General features: G+C 40.4%; 1 protein-coding gene across 7 annotated transcripts in view; it reads left to right on the forward strand.

The window, feature by feature from the left end:
• The window catches only part of KLHL32 (kelch like family member 32), a 74,515-nt gene that overhangs the window by 35,873 nt on the left and 22,407 nt on the right, over nucleotides 1-16,235 (forward strand). For 4 of the 7 annotated variants that reach the window (XR_004692223.3, XM_035109348.3, XM_088665987.1 and 1 more), the window contains one exon: nucleotides 9,100-9,315. The exons of 1 other annotated variant lie outside the window; for it this stretch is intronic. Coding sequence is in view for 4 of the 6 variants with exons in the window: in XM_035109348.3 (XP_034965239.1) it covers nucleotides 9,100-9,315 (216 nt within the window). In the remaining 2 variants the exon portion in view is untranslated. Of the gene's footprint in view, nucleotides 1-9,099; nucleotides 9,316-12,007; nucleotides 12,064-13,303; nucleotides 13,389-16,235 lie in introns of those variants that run through there. 2 more of the 7 variants (XM_088665989.1, XM_035109356.3) reach the window with 2 other exon arrangements.

Genomic DNA, 16,235 nt, shown 5'->3' on the forward strand with positions numbered 1-16,235 from the left:
TTGCAGGATTTCTTTTCACTCCATGCCCCTCTTAGAATCTGGACAGGAATTTATGGTGGCAAGAGCTGTAGAGAAGTCTAGTAGAATGACTCTGTGATACAGTGCTGTTGCCTTTATTAAGAAGTAGTAATAATCATAGCAATATGTTCTATTTTTACATTCTGTTATCTGAATTATTACTGGCAGGCAAGGAGAAGTGCTGGAAAGTGTTTTGTGGTTTTTCTTCCCGGGAGCTTTTATTACCTTGATAGAAAGACTTGATTAGACACTGGGGCTTAGCTTATGATACAACTAAAGTCTATATAGTTAGGCTAATTCATAGTTTAACATGTGCAGGGAATTAATCTTACAAAAGGTGCTGTGCCACATGGGCTGGCAGGAGCTTTTGTTAAGCATTTGCATTCATGCAGTCCTTACAACACTGCAAATAATGTTTTAAAGGCAAGTTGTCGTCCCCCCCCCCCCGGTTTTTGAACCTGTGAACTGCTGCTGGCTGAAAGGTGCTAGGTTCAGTGGTAGCAACTGTGATGTAGGTCTTGCCCTGTGGCAGTTGCTTAAAGTGGCAGATTTCATGGAGCACACAATTTTCCTCCTTGTCTGTCATTTTGAAAAGGCAGGGGAGAAGGGAATCACATGCCTGTGATGTTTGATCTGTGATCGTGGTGTGACACATGAAGCAATAAGCATGCATTCAGACATCCATCTAGGAACTGCATCTTGATTTCATTCATTCAGATATTTGCTGAATGATAATGACATGTAATATATATATATATATATATATATATATATATATATATATTCATCCATCTTAGTTTTAGTTTGTAAAACAACAAAACCGGTATTATAGATGATTGGAGTATTTTGTTTTGTCTTGACTCTGGAATCCCTACAATACTCAGCACTAAGCACTAGGTGGCAGTGTAAGTCCACTTGTTTGAATAAATTAAAGCGTCAGGAAGAACAAAAATGAAAAGAAATTATTTATTTTGCTCCATATTAGTCTTGTGACCTAATCAGTAAAAAAGTCATTATTCACACAACACTGGGCAATATGCATTGTAATTTTTAACAAATAATGGGGAACTGTTAACGGTTTCACAGGAAATACAGCCCTGTCTTGTGCAGCAATGGTCATTTATCATTGCACTTTGTGAAATCACTCATTTGTTCTAATTTGAATGTAAATGACTCTAAGGTTTTACAAATAAGGTGACAGACTCACATAAATGTAATTGCAGGGTTCATCTCTCTCTTTTTATATATCACTCATTAAGTTATGAATTAAATACATCGTATTAAACCAGGGGCATGTCCAATGATGATATTGTAATGGCAAATTACTCTATGCTATTAGAGGTGTATTTTTTATTCATGGACATTAATTTGTCATTAAACGGCATTAGTTTAGCACTTTTATGTGGGATACGTGACCTGAAAGAGGAGACTTGCTTCTCTAATGTGAGAGAATAGGAAATATGAGTACCAAATGCGTGTAGCCCTTTTAGCTCTTGGAAAGAAATGGAGGAATATTTTATTTCAGCTTCCCCAGTCCTATCCACCCACATGCACAAAATTTTTAAATTGGTTTTTATCCATGTTAATAGACATCTCTGAAGAATGAGTAGCCTTCATATTTTAAATCTTGTTTCTCATCCAAAAGCTACTGAGAAAGGTTAAGATGGGAAAAGAATAAGTTCATCTTCAGATGTCTGTCAGATGCTTGCCGGGTTTTGAGTGATTCTTTTCGGCAGCCTAAAATAGAAGTGATAATCTGCTTTGCTTTTAGTAAAGTGGGAAACTTATTAGGTGGGCCCTAGGACTTCTGTGTCTCTCTCTCTCTCTCTCTCTCTCTCTCTCTCTCTCTCTCTCTCTCTCTCTCTCTCTCTCTCTCTCTCTCTCTCTCTCTCTCTCTCTATATATATATATATATATATATTCATGCTTACATAAAGTAAAGCCCCAATCAAATATGAAACCTGCACCACAAAAATAAGAACACATGTTCAGCACTTGGAATGAATTAATGAAAAGTACATAAGAAATTCAAAAAATCTGCTCTTGTTGGCAAGGCCTGGGTTGGTAGAATCATATAGTTGGAAGAGGCCCAAGGGTCATCTAGTCCAACCCCCTGCAATGCAGGAATCTCGTTAGGGAACAGAGAAAGTGTGTCTTAAAGTTGGGTAACCAGGCTGAAGAAATAGGTCCTAAAGACCCCTGCCTCAAAGAAACAAGCGGGATCTGTGGGTGCAAACAGATTGCCACATGTGAAGAGCCCTTGCTGGTTGCAACCCTGAGCATGCAAAGGGTGCTGCTATATCTGGAAAGGAAACTGAGCAGGCAAGATGTGGCACAGCAGGGTGTGAAATAATGGTTTTGACAGGACTGGTTCTCTCAGTCTCTGAACCCACAGCTAAGAGAGCAAAAGTATCCTGTGGACATGCAGGCTTCCTCTTTCCTATCTCCTGTACCTCACCTTCCTCATCTCCTTTTCATTTAATTGTGATTAGCATAACATCTGAAACAATGTTAATGATAATGATGGGAGTGTGCAAAGCCAAGTTAAATATAACCATGGTTAGTATTAAGGCACATGACTTGACTAGGATTAGAACGGGGGAGGGGCATTTTTAGCAGGAAAGATACAGGGAAAGGCAGTTTGGGAACCCAAATGGTGCTTCTAATCTGGGGTGGAGAGGGTTGCCATGTTGAAAACAGTGAAAATCTGGACAGAAAAGTTGTTTGTTTAGCTTTTGGGGCAAAATCGGGGGGGGGGGGGAACGGGACCCTGTATTTGAGCTGTGTGTGTGTGTGTGGCAAAACAACACTGCAACATGGGCAGATTTTCCCAGAATTTTTTCTCCATTTTTGCCCAGACACTGCTACCAACTGCAGTATTTTGGATATGTCTGGACGTATGGCAACCCCAGGGGTGGGCAGCTTTTCAGTGGTGCCCCCCAGCTGGGAAGTGCTCTCCCTAGAGTGGCCCACCCGATGACTATAATGACATCTTGTCAGCATTGGGCCAAGGTCTTTCTGTCCACCCAGGCCTTTTAACATATTTTAATATTTTTAACATCTTAAATCCTACGTTGAATTGGGCTAATGTTACTTTATCTCATTGGATGTTTCGCTTTATAATTTGATCCATGTTGTGTGCTTCCTAGAAGATTTGGTTAATAGGTGACTGATACATTATTGCTGTATTATTTATCAATGACATGATAGATCTCCTAGGAAATTATCTGCCTAAATACCAGTTGAAATGAATGGAAGATACCCAAGAACACTTGAGATATTTGCATAAATCCTAATTATGTCAATGAGGTTTGTAGAGGAGCTTCATGGTTGCTTTTTGCCGCATAAAGTATACCTACCTGTATGGATATTATGCTGCGATAGATTGTGAGTTTGCAACTAAGCCTCTGCGGGGTTAATACAGCTATGGTGTGGCAAATGATATAAAATGCTGGGAATTGTAGTGATTTTGAAAGGGACTGGTTTTCTTATACAGTATATATGTTGGTCTGCCAAATCATAGACAATCTAAGGTGTAGGTAGTGTTTGATTATATACAGTATTCAAATAAAAATCTGGCATTCAAAATAGGATGGACGTTGGTTTGCCAAGTGCTCTCTGTCTTTCTCTCTGCATGTGTTTGTGTGTATTTGGGGGAGGAGGAGGTTAACCTCTGTAGATAGGATTTTGTTTCCACGTAATTTTATTATATTACCTATTTCTTATTAGCCAGTATCTATTGTCATGAAATGCAACCAGTTAAAGATAAAACCATCTCTTTATTGCTGTTCAGATATGGTTACAAACTCCGTACCTCTAGCTGGTAGTTTGCAGTATATACACTTTTTGATATTTTAAATTGAATCGTCTTGGAACTGATGGAGGGAGGGGCAAAATCACCTTTATGTTTGCGTATAGGAAGGGCTGGTGGTATATGGATGGAAAATCACATAATACCTTGATTTATAATTATTCTGTATTCCAAAATTAAAGCAGGTGGAGTAACAACTGGGTATGATGCCTTGGATATTAATGGCTTGGCTGAGCGATGGAATTTCTAAAGCTGTATACACTTTTTCCTGTCTTAATTATGCATTCATTAGAAGCTTTTATACCCAACAGAATAAAGTAAATATTTTTTGATCTCTGTAGTGTGCTCCCAGATTGTAGATTTGCACAGCAGGGTCTTGATAATCTGAATAAATTGTATTTCCCTAAGGAGTTTATCTTTCAAATAAGGTCATAAAGAAATGCAGTCTCTCCCCTTAGTTCTCCTTGTGTTTTTCTTTTCTTTTTATAGCACAGCACACAGGAACAGAGGTATATTGTACTCTGCTGTGTACTTGGTTGTGATTAACTCTCATTTATCAGCCTCTTACTTACATACATCCTTTCGGCGGCACATGCAGTGCTTTTCTTAAACGTATAAAGAAAAACAAGTGATATGAAATAATACTAAAATAGAATGTTGATGAGTATTTTCCTATACACTGTAGTTGATGTCTCTTTTGCCGTACGTAATGTGCATGTTGAGAGCCATAGGTATAATATAATTTGCAGCTGTGTGAGCCATACAAATTCATGGGATGCATATATTTCATTTATTAGGGGTGTGGGCACTTTGAAAAATATCCTGCAAGCTCTCTTGTAATAGTTCTGCTAATCTGATGCAATAAGATTTTTAAGTGCACGCTCACGGTTTAAACCTTTCTTAAACCCAATCCAACGTTTGCTTTAAAGTACCCCCCCCTGAATTTAGCTGCATTTTTCCCAACATAAATGTTCAGAGGGTTGCAGCTGTGTGCAAAAGTTCCTAAGATATTTTCAGTAAGGCTTCTAGAATACAGATGATTGAATTAATTGTAAAACAAAGTTTGAAAAGGATCAATACACATTCACAAACTATGAGAGCATTTTCATGAAGCAAAACACCAAAGTATTTTGCTTCGCTTCTTTACATTTATACCCCACCTTTCCATTAAAAAATGCCTAAGGCAATTAACAGTAAAATTCAGAACAACCCCTCCACGAACTAATTCATGAACAAGCAACCAATATCACAATAAAATCAGAGAGGAGTAGTTAAAAATGGCAGCCAATTCAAAATGTTATAAAATTATGTAAGCTCGATCATATTTTAACCAACCAGGCTAATCACTGCATGAATAAATAGTAATAAAAAGCATGTGTTAGATGGGGGAAGCTCCTTCTGATCATATATGTATTTTGATCCAGTGCTGGCAGTGGGGAACTTTGATTTCCTCCCTTCCCCTGCATCCTCAAGTGTCACTTTCCATATTGCTCTATACTGTATTCTGAGAAGAATTGCACTCAGAGGATGATCTTCCTGGCAGGACCAAAGTCTGGATCCAGTCACTAAATTAAGAAACATGGCATAATCCAATTAATGAAAAAGCAGAGACATCACCTTGCCAACAAAGGTCCGTATAGTTAAAGCTATGGTTTTCCCAGTAGTGATGAATGGATGTGAGAGCTGGACCATAAAGAAGGCTGATCACCAAAGAATTGATGCTTTTGAATTATGGTGCTGGAGGAGACTCTTGAGAGTCCCATGGACTGCAAGAAGATCAAACCTATCCATTCTGAAGGAAATCACCCCTGAGTGCTCATTGGAAGGACAGATCCTGAAGCTGAGGCTCCAATACTTTGGCCACCTCATGAGAAGAGAAGACTACCTGGAAAAGACCCTGATGTTGGGAAAGATTGAGGGCACTAGGAGAAGAGGACGACAGAGGATGAGATAGTTGGACAGTGTTCTCAAAGCACGAACATGAGTTTGACCAAACTGCGGGAGGCAGTGGAAGACAGGAGTGCCTGGCGTGCTCTGGTCCATGGGGTCACGAAGAGTCGGACACAATTAAATGACTAAACAACAACAACAATATAGGAGGCATCCCCAAACTGCGGCCCTCCAGATGTTTTGGCCTACAACTCCCATGATCCTTAGCTAACAGGACCAGTGGTCGGGGAAGATGGGAATTGTAGTCCAAAACATCTGGAGGGCTGACGTTTGGGGGTGCCTGGTATATAGGCTTACATACATGCTTAACTTTCCAGTTTGAAATGAGTAGGGTTAAGCATGCTTTGGCTGGGTTGTGCCATTTGAACGTGCATCAGTAGAGCAACATTTAGCATTGTCAATCTCCCCCTTAGTTATGTGCCCCGTTTTCTTACAAAGGTACCCAATAGCTAATAGTAATATAATTTATTGCAGCCTGCAGGAAACCTGGCTACCATTGGTGACTGAGAATTGATGACTGGCAGTGGGCCTATAAATTATCCGTTTGACCTATGAGAGAGATCTGGGTATCTGGTAGGCTAGTGCAACAACACTTAAGGACAAGTTGAAGGAAACTGCTCCCACCTGAGTTCTCTGTAGTATCCCAAACCTATATGAGATCAGGTTATGGGAGTAACAAAATAGGAAACATGGATGGGGATGCCAACCAGTGATTGTCAACATTATTCATTAGTGTGTACCTCTGAATTTGCAGGCAAGCACAAAAGTTGAATAGAGCTATGTTGGTGGTATACATTATATAGAATAATAAATAGTTTGACGGTCCAGACTTTCACATGTGTATGTTGACATTCACTGGACTTCAATGCAACATATATAATAATAAAATGGTAAAGCATTTGAAAGTGAAATTGCTATCACAAGCTATGGTCAGTCCTGGATTGTTCCTAACAACTATAACTGCATTTCTGAACTGAGTCACTTTTTAGTAGATGTCTTAAAAAATACTACTCTTCCTCTAACATTTTTGTTTTGAAATGTATTCCAAGGAGGCAGTTTAGATTGCTATGTTTCAGATAACTGCCTTAATATATTTTTAGGGGGGTGGGTACCAAAAGACGATAAAAAGTTCAACTTCTGCAGACAATTCCTGTACTTTTGTCATGTCATTATGCTTCCAAAAGCCCTATCGCTGATTGGAAGGTGGGTTATCTGATCAGTAATATACATCTCACAATCTCAGCATGACATTTTTTGGCATGCAGCTTCATCAGCTGGGTAGCAGTGTATCACAGTGTATAATTTTAAGCTGAAGAAGTGATTGGTATTACAATGGGGTGAATTTTGTTGGAGGAGGCTGATATACTTAGCTTCCTTGGCTGTGGAATTCAGAACTAAAGTTCTTGTACCCTGAGTGGGCAAGGACTCGGTGCTGTTTAAAATAATAATATGGAACAAAGTTTGATATCCTTAAAAGCTGCATATTTTAGTTGCTTATCAGATTGACCATATGTAGAAGAAAGGTAGCTTATAGCTGCAGCCCAGTGGTTAAAACAGTGATTAAAAAGCAGGACTACAACTCCCATCATCCCTGACCATTGATCTTGCTAGCTAGGGGTGGTGGCAGTTGGAGTCCAACAACACCCGGGGGCCCACGTTTGAGAAACACTGAGTGAAAGCATAGGTTATAGAGAAGTCAGTGTGGAACAGTGAACTTGGGAGGCATGGGTTCAAATCTCTACACAGCCTGTCACTGTATTGCGGCCTGATTTTCCTACAGGGGTTACTGCAAGAAAAAAAACTGTGATAACAGTATAGAATGCCAGTATAGAAAATAATGGGGAGTGCTTGTGATAGCTAGTATCAATAATTTTTCTTTTCACATTGGCCAGGATTTGAAGAGCTGCATTAGGTGAGCCCAAGGACTGGGCTCTTCCCATTTGATCTTTTTAAAACTTTGAATGGTAAATTCCAATCTGCTTTTGAATTTCCAGAAGCCTTGTATGGGGTGCACTGTCAAAGAAACACAAATTTATTTTGAAATAAGAGAAGGGCTTCTTCATCTGAAGTCATCCCCCACACTTATAATATTGAGAACCACAATTATTTACTTGAATCAAATAGAAACATCAGCAAACAAATAACTCCAGACAAAAGAAAAGACCCAGCAACTGCAATGGCATGATGGCATAATATTTTTTTCTCATTGTGGGTCTCATCACCATTATCTTACTTATCAAAAGGACCTGACATCTTAAACAACATCAACCGATAATTCTCTGAACACTTGAATCCATTACCCCCTCCCACACACATTTCAGCCTTGTACTTTCAGTCATGTTAGAAAGTTGTTTTTCAAGTTATGGCATTGGGATATGGTATCCCAAAATCTCAATATCTGTGGGCACTCTACCAGAGATGAATATACTGTATGTGCCCTGCTGGCTATAACTTCTTCAAACCCTAGCACTGTTGTTGTTTAGTTGTTTAGTCATGTCCGACTCTTCGTGACCCCATGGACCAGAGCACGCCAGGCACTCCTGTCTTCCACTGCCTCCCGCAGTTTGGTCAAACTCATGTTTGTAGCTTCAAGAACACTGTCCAGCCATCTCGTCCTCTGTCGTCCCCTTCTCCTTGTGCCCTCCATCTTTCCCAACATCAGGGTCTTTTCCAGGGAGTCTTCTCTTCTCTTGAGGCCTCTCCAAAAACTGGGGACATGGTACCTAGCAGATATATTAAATCACATCAGGGCATTATACCATATGTGGATTGTTTTTAATGTATTGTCTCTGAAACAGAGCCATTTCATCTTCTGGATGCTCTTTCAGGGGCTAGGTGGAATTCCTTCCCCTATAACTCTGTTCTAAACCACCCTGAGAAAGACCAGGTTTCCTGAGGAATCTTCTGCTAATGTAAAGAAAACCCCCTCAAATCATCATCATCACCCAAAGCCAAGGCCTCAGAAGGTGTGACAGCTGTTGTAGATTGCTCTCAAATTTCCCTGCTACAAAAGAAATTTGATTGACTTACACACTAGCTAATCTGTCTCTCATTTGTTCTTTTGTGAATCAGCAGGTGTTAGTTTAGAAATCCCTATATTGGTACTATACCTTCCCTTTCTAGCCCCCAAACTGTGTCTCTTTGTCTGTAGATAAATGAATTATTTCACATGGGAACAAGGTAGGGTTTATTTGGGATTAATTTGGATTACCATGTTTTCTTCCATACCATAAATATGCAGTGTTTGAACACATTGCAGAGTTTTTCAGTTCTGCTTGAACTTTGTACTCCTAATTTTTCTTCTTCTCTTATTTGACCAGGAGTTAAATAGCTTTAATTACTTGGACCTATATAAACTTGCTGACCTATTTAACCTCACTTTACTGGAAAAAGCGGTGGTTGACTTCTTGGTGAAACACCTATCTGAGCTACAGAAGAACCACCCAGAAGAAGTCCTGACGCTACCATACTGCCTCATCCAAGAGGTCTTGAAGAGTGACCGACTCACGTCACTGAGCGAAGAGCAAATTTGGCAGGTAAAGTGCAAAGATAATTGGAAGTGTGTGTTAAACTGTAGGAGGACTAGTACTGTGGACCCTTGAGCATTACAGAAGAGAAAATGATTAAGAACAAATCACGTTTTTTGCGGAAGCAACAGATGAAAATTATTGACGCAGATTCTGACTGCGGCTGTGTACTGAGGAATCCGGAAAGGGTGCAGTGGAGTGCTGTTCCAGCAGAACTCGTTTCATGACCAAACCCTGGGGAGGGGGAGAGCTGGGCATGGATATAGGAGGCCTATTTTGTGTAATGTCCTAATGCACTGAGTGCCCATCCATGTGTTCTGAAGGGAACCTCTGTTACATCCTTTGGATACCTCTTAATACATTGGGAAGGATTGCACCCTTGGTTTTTATATCTGCAAAATACGTTTGTTTGATCTAAAGAAATTAATTCATTTGGGAGATCACATCCTCTGCTTTGTTGCATAATTGTGTGGTCTAAATTATTAAGATGAGAGACTGTTGTGCCGCCCCTTGGTGTTCAGTGTAATCTGGTTTGCAATGAGACAAAAATACAGTGCCACCCCTGAAATGTGTTTTGCTAAGGAAGAGATGCAATATAGATGTAATGGGAGCCAGAAAATATAGTGCAAGCATCTTAAACTACAGTAGCACATAGTATAGCTTACTCCTCTTGCATTAATGTATTATTTCCCCAATACTAGCTTATGCTTATTGGAAATTTCTTGAAGGGCAGGGTTTAAAGCAACAACCACGATGATGATGATAAAGAGACTGGTTCATGAAATTTGTATGTCCACATGAACATCCTATCCCTGAGAATTGTGTGGGATCACCAAGTTTCTGAACTGGGCTACAATGGTAATAGGCTCTTCTTGCAAGTGGGCACTTCTTACTAGGATATTCCATAGTGCCTATGCATGAGGAGCGTTTTACAGAGTGACTTGGCAGCACCTTAGTATAACTACCTTTGCCCTTCTCAAAGGGGTGAGGGAGGGGTAAATATTCAATCTCAAACCTTTATTGGCTTATAGACAAAATTCCAAAAGGTTCAGTACAATGAAATCACTCGACAAAATTAAAATTGCAAAGAGAGGATCTTTCCCCACATGCAATGGACACTGGGACACATTCTTGTTACACTAAACAATGGTTTAGCAGGACCTCAGAACTGGGCCAGATGGAAGGGCTACTTGTGCAAGTGTTTAGAGTTAGTGGGTAGTGGCCGGTGTCTTGGTGTTTTACTGTTGTTTTAAAGGGATGGAATAGTGGGTACAGGTGGCGACCATTTTGGGGGGAGGCTCCATTCCTGCCCCCCATGTGCACAATTGGTGGAACATGCATAAGCCTGCCTCGCCCCTGTCGTCCCCCCCATTCTGCCCTCTTCCGGGACCAGAAGGACTATCACATAGGCAGTTGCACATCAATTGGATGTGTGCAAAATGGTCACCACTTGTATATCTTTTTTTAGCAGTGAGCATAAAATTTGTGCCTTCAGGAGAACCATTTAACCATGTTCCAGGGTGGCTAATGCAGCCCTGTATTTTCATAAAACGTCTCTTCCTGTACGGAAGGACGACAATAGGTGTTTTCTTTGGTGTATTTTAGGTTTCCAGAAAGGAAACCCCCATGGAAAAAAAGTGTTTGTATTCTGTTCCTTTCACACCTGCAGCAAGCACTGTGTCCCTCGGTGGTTAATATGCTGTTTTCTGAGTGGCAGCAAACTGTACACTGACCACTTTAGGTGTTATCATAATTGCCTCTCTAATGGTTACTAATGCTGTTACGTAGAATATGTAAGCTATTTTACTGCTGTGGGCAAAAATATATATATTTCATTCCTGGTCCTCCAGAATGAATTAAGACATACATAAATATTTGCCAATTCAAGCTTTCAGTGGGCAATAAGAAACTGTTTTTGCTTTATCTTAGTAAATAAGTAATTCCCTCATAGTCAACCCAATACAGGAAAATCAAATCAGGCCTTCTCTGTTGCCTCAAGTGTAGTTAAGTTCATCATTTTTGCTAAGGTTATACTGGTAATGCAATATACCATGGAAGAATCTAATATTCTGCCCAGGGTGAAGATTGGGTATGCCAGAGGATTAGTGTCAGGGTGCTTTATAGAAGTGAAACTTGATATACAGGCTGGAGACAGAGCTACAGAATCTCATTAAATTGCTGAATTGTTCATTACTGAGCACTCTCTCTTTAATAAAGTGCTCATTGACTTTGACAAATCCCCATCCCGTGTCTTAAAGGACAACAACGGTGCAGGAGGTGCCAGGAAAGGAAGAGGAAATTGGCCCAAATGATGGGGTGGTGGTGGGGTATGTATTAGGGAAGCTTATGAGGAATATTACCCTTTGGTTACTATAGCACATTAATCGGTGTGACATTGGCAATGCCATATGCAGACATGCTGTGTATGCACATGCATGCATGCACAGGAATAACTCTGATTTAGTATTCCACCCCAAGGCATCATCCCCTGGCTGAGCTTCCAATAAGCATCGGCCAAAAATTTAATGGTGCATCTCCTCCATTCTTTTCCCAAGGGCAGGACCCCTGGAGTGGATGGAAATATTGCCTAGGCATAAAGAATTCCTCCACTGTGTCACTGAAACGATGACTCACCGCCAATGTAGATTCAGGTTTAGGTAGTTAGATGAAATATATATATCTGACTTTTTGAACACTATTGAGGTCTGACTACGTATAGAAGTTATCTCAACTAAGCACTGAACTACAAGGAAAAAGGTCATTTCAGTATATAGTTCTTTATTTTCTTGTTTGCTGTGAAATATGCGCTTCTAGTAGTAGTGAGGGTGATGAGGAGGGATGTTGATGATAAACAAGTTTGAAAAGTTTTAAGTGTTTTTAAACCAAAATGCCCTATGTGCATTTAACTAAATGAGAAGACTGAATGCATTTTATTGATTATATTTCATTTGCTTTCGATAAAAATGTTAAGGCCATTTTCTCCTTATTTTCGCAGTCTGTAGCAACCATGGGCAAAAGTCACCCTGTTGTGACTTTGGGCTGTGTTAAGCCTGTAGTCTGGGAGTGGGAACCATTTAGGGTGGGTGGGTGTGGTGGATCCTTATTCTTTTATCCACTGCGCTCTACTGCCAGTATTTAAGACCACATGCAATTGTTCTGATTCACAGGGTCAAAGGAGGGCCAGTGTGAGTGGTTTAATGCAGGGATACAATAGAAGGATGCCCAGAATGCCAGAAGGATCGGTTCTGGTGCTTTCTTAGAATAAAATGTAGACTTACTAACCAACCTGCAGAGCCTTGCTGCCTTTACAGAGTCGGGACAGAAACTGAAACAGCAAGCATTTGTCATGACTTGTCTGCACCCAGGAAAACCTTTATGCATTAATTATACATCAGTTTGGCCAGGGCCTCCCATCGGTCCACTTGCTGGCAGTTATCCAAGTCTTAGAAATAGCTCGCCTCCCTAGGCTAATAACCAAGCACCCTATGCTCACAGATAGGCATAGCATCAAAGCAGGCCAATTAGCATTGGTTACTGATGTTAGCCTAACCTTGTCCTTATGTATTTCTTTTAAGGACCATATTTGCCCATAGTAAGCTGTCAGTCTTAAAATTGGCATCAAAAGCCCTGATCTCTGGTCCATCTTTTGTGGGTGTTCCATTGGGTCCACTAGATTCCAGGGACAAGGGCCTTCAAGGCAGCAAGACTGCACTTAGTTCTCTAATCATTTCTAGAATGCTGTTGAAGACCTGTTTTAAAAAATAATTCTGGAAGGCATTTTATGTCCCCCTCCCAATACATTAATGATAGGCAACTTATGTTCATTTCACTGTTGACCTATTTTCTTTACTCGTTCTACTTTAGTGTGAGTTATTTGCGTGTGCGAATGTGATATAAATAACTCTAAATAAAAAAATATTAAAACTAACCACAAAGGAAGGATATCCAAATTCACTGATTTTTGTGAAAGATTTTTCTTTTCTTCCTTTTTAAGCAGGCTTTGAGATCTTGCTGTAGATTCCTATATGAAAACCACTTTTCAGAATCTGAAACGACTACCTACCACTACCACTTGTGGGGAGGTAGGTCTTCACAGCCCTGAGCTTCATTGAGAAGAAGGGGGTGATATATAAACAATAAAATAATAATGGCAAAGATTATGATGAATCACTGTGGGCACGTCAGTTCGACTCTTTCTGGTCATGTGACGATCATTTAGTTCTGCATCAGTGTGGTGGCATTTGACATACTGCCATTGATGCAGCAGTAAGAGACAGGGCTGTCGCGAAGAATTATGTGTCTATAGTACAAGTTCAACCCCCTTCCTTATTGATTTGCATCTGTAAGATTTCTAATCTATCCAGAAGTCGACACAAGTTTCTTGTTCTGTCCATATATTTATAATTTCAGACTTTTCTGCCTTTCCAAAGCTCTCTCTCTCCCTCTCTCTCTCCCTCTTTGAAGAAGTGAGGGGGAAACAAGGCATATAGTTTAGTAAGGAAAGAGTGAAACTAATTTGTGAAGAAGTAATTAGGATAATCTGAATGTTGGAGTAGTGCTGGAGACTAGGAGAAGAATTGTGAAATCAAGCTATGTTAGAGAAGGCTTGTCAACTTGAAATCCATTCTGAAAGTGGATATATATGGGAGAAAACTCTGGCAACATTAACTGTAGATAACAGATAGCAAGTGTGTGTGTGTGTGTAGTTAGGCATTCCACTTTGAGGTTCACGTAATACAAAGCATTTTGTTGTGAACTTGGGCTCTAATAGAGAAGGGAGGATGCAGCCTAAGGGGTGAAAAACACATTTATATCAGTCGGAAAGTTCTACAAAACAGCCTTGGTAATCATCTATCTGCCAAGGCCTTAAGGAAAAGAAGAACCCAAATTGGCTGCTGCAACCTGCTGATCAGGAAATGCATGAATGTTCATGCAGCTACCATTACTGGCTCTAATCTCCTGCGGTGCTGAGCTGTAGTCCCTGCCTTGGCAGCTCATAATGTGCTCTGACTGTACATCTGAAATCGGATGTCTGATTATATAGTTATTGAAATGGAATAGAGAAGAAGAAAAGGGTAGTTTTATTGATAATGTTTTGTGTATCGTGACCTTTCTCCAAGGATGCAATTTTAGCCGCACAACAAGCCTGTGAGGGAGGTCAGGCTGAGAAACAGCAACTTGTGAAAGACTGCCCAATGACCATTCATAGCTGAGTGGTTTGAACAGATATTCACCTCCAAACACAATCAAAACACGCTGGACATAATAATCATTGAAAAGCAAAACAAAACTGGCCGGCCTGATAAACTGTGTACAAAAACCCTCCAAAGCCACAAATCAGAATTTATGGAGCTAAAGGAATGAAGTGACTAGAAAAAGTGGAAGATGGCAGTCTGAGAAATTAGGTCCATGTGCAGGTCTTTCATCTGCTCTAATGGCTGTGTCTGGCTTCTCTGGACCCAAAGCTCAAGAATTGTTAATTTGTCGCTGGAGAGTTTATCTGCCCTTTTGATGTTACTCACCTGTATTAGTATTTATTTAGTGATTTCCTCTGCCACACTCACCCTGTAAAATAAATACTTGAAACGCATCGTTAACATTAACATTTTGTCCGTTAACCACAGATTCCAGAGGCAACTAATAAATATAAAATATCGACATGAAATTATAACTATAAATGACAAAGTGCAGCAATCAACAAATTGCAGTTCAAACTAGCCAATAGTATCAAGCTATTTCTAAAGCTGTAGAAGTAAGCAGCACATTCTGTTTCTTTGTGAAGCTCATCAAGGAGGAGTCCAGTGGATGGACCAGAGGAGGGCAGTGGTATGCGGTGGAATTTTTCACAAGGGAACAGTTAGGGCCAGCTTGTAAGGGCAATGTCATGTATGTGACATTGTGACATCCTGACATCACACACGTGAGCATCGCGCCTCCCTCCCTAAGCTGGGCAAAAGCTTCCCGGGCTTTGTGAAGGAGGTGCCAGGGCTCTGACAGGTTGCTGGAGCTTTCCTGCCTCCTTCCAAAAACTGGATGGACTTTGGGAAGATGCCAGGACAGATCTTGGACCCAATGGAGCCCCGCACCTCCCTCCCTAAGCCAGGCAGAAGCTTCCCTGGCTTTGGGAAGGAGGCACATGGGAAACATTTAGGGGAACAGCCTAGTCCCCTTAGTCCAATGACCGCATGCCACTGGAGAAGCGAGTACTAAACACCAAACTCCAGAAGTTGAGAGTACTCTGAGCAGGGTCTTGGAAGAACATCTGAATAGAGGCATGCAGGCAGCCTCATAGAAACACATAGCTCATCAGAGTAGACAGCCTGTGAAATGAAACAAGAAACCATCTGTTGAATGCTTCTGCTACAGTTGACAAACTGCATGCGTCCTAGCAATCACAGGGAGATTTTGCAGAAGCTGAGTGTCTCATTTATTTCAATGGAGCCATGAAATCCATGAGTGAATGTAACCTGAAAAGGATATCACAATTAGCACTTGGCTTGGTTTTTTAAAAAATGTTTTATTTCCTTACCCCCCCCCCACTCCCTCCCCAGCAGCTGCACTTCATGTTGCACCAGAGCCTACTTCTGAATTTTTTCCTGAAATTCCACAGGTAACTTTTTAAGGGCAAATAATAGGAAAGAAATAATAATGTGTACAGCAGTTACTTTTAACTCTGCAGTTGCATTCTGGTATGTATCTCTAAAGCACAGACTCTCAACATCACAAGGTATGAACTTAAAATCTTAATTTTTCATATTGCATCCTCAAAAATGACAGCACCAATAAAGTCAGCAGATTGCTCTGTGCTCCACTTTCTGTTGCATTGCTCCCAAACAGAATCAGATATTGATTTTAAAATACTAGCAAAAAAGTGGGAATGTTTGTTAAAGGATGTTTGTTAAAGAAGCTGTATAAATGTGTTCACATTT

Source organism: Zootoca vivipara, chromosome 3, assembly GCF_965207765.1.
Source record: "Zootoca vivipara chromosome 3, rZooViv2.hap1.1, whole genome shotgun sequence".
Lineage (NCBI taxonomy): Eukaryota > Metazoa > Chordata > Lepidosauria > Squamata > Lacertidae > Zootoca > Zootoca vivipara.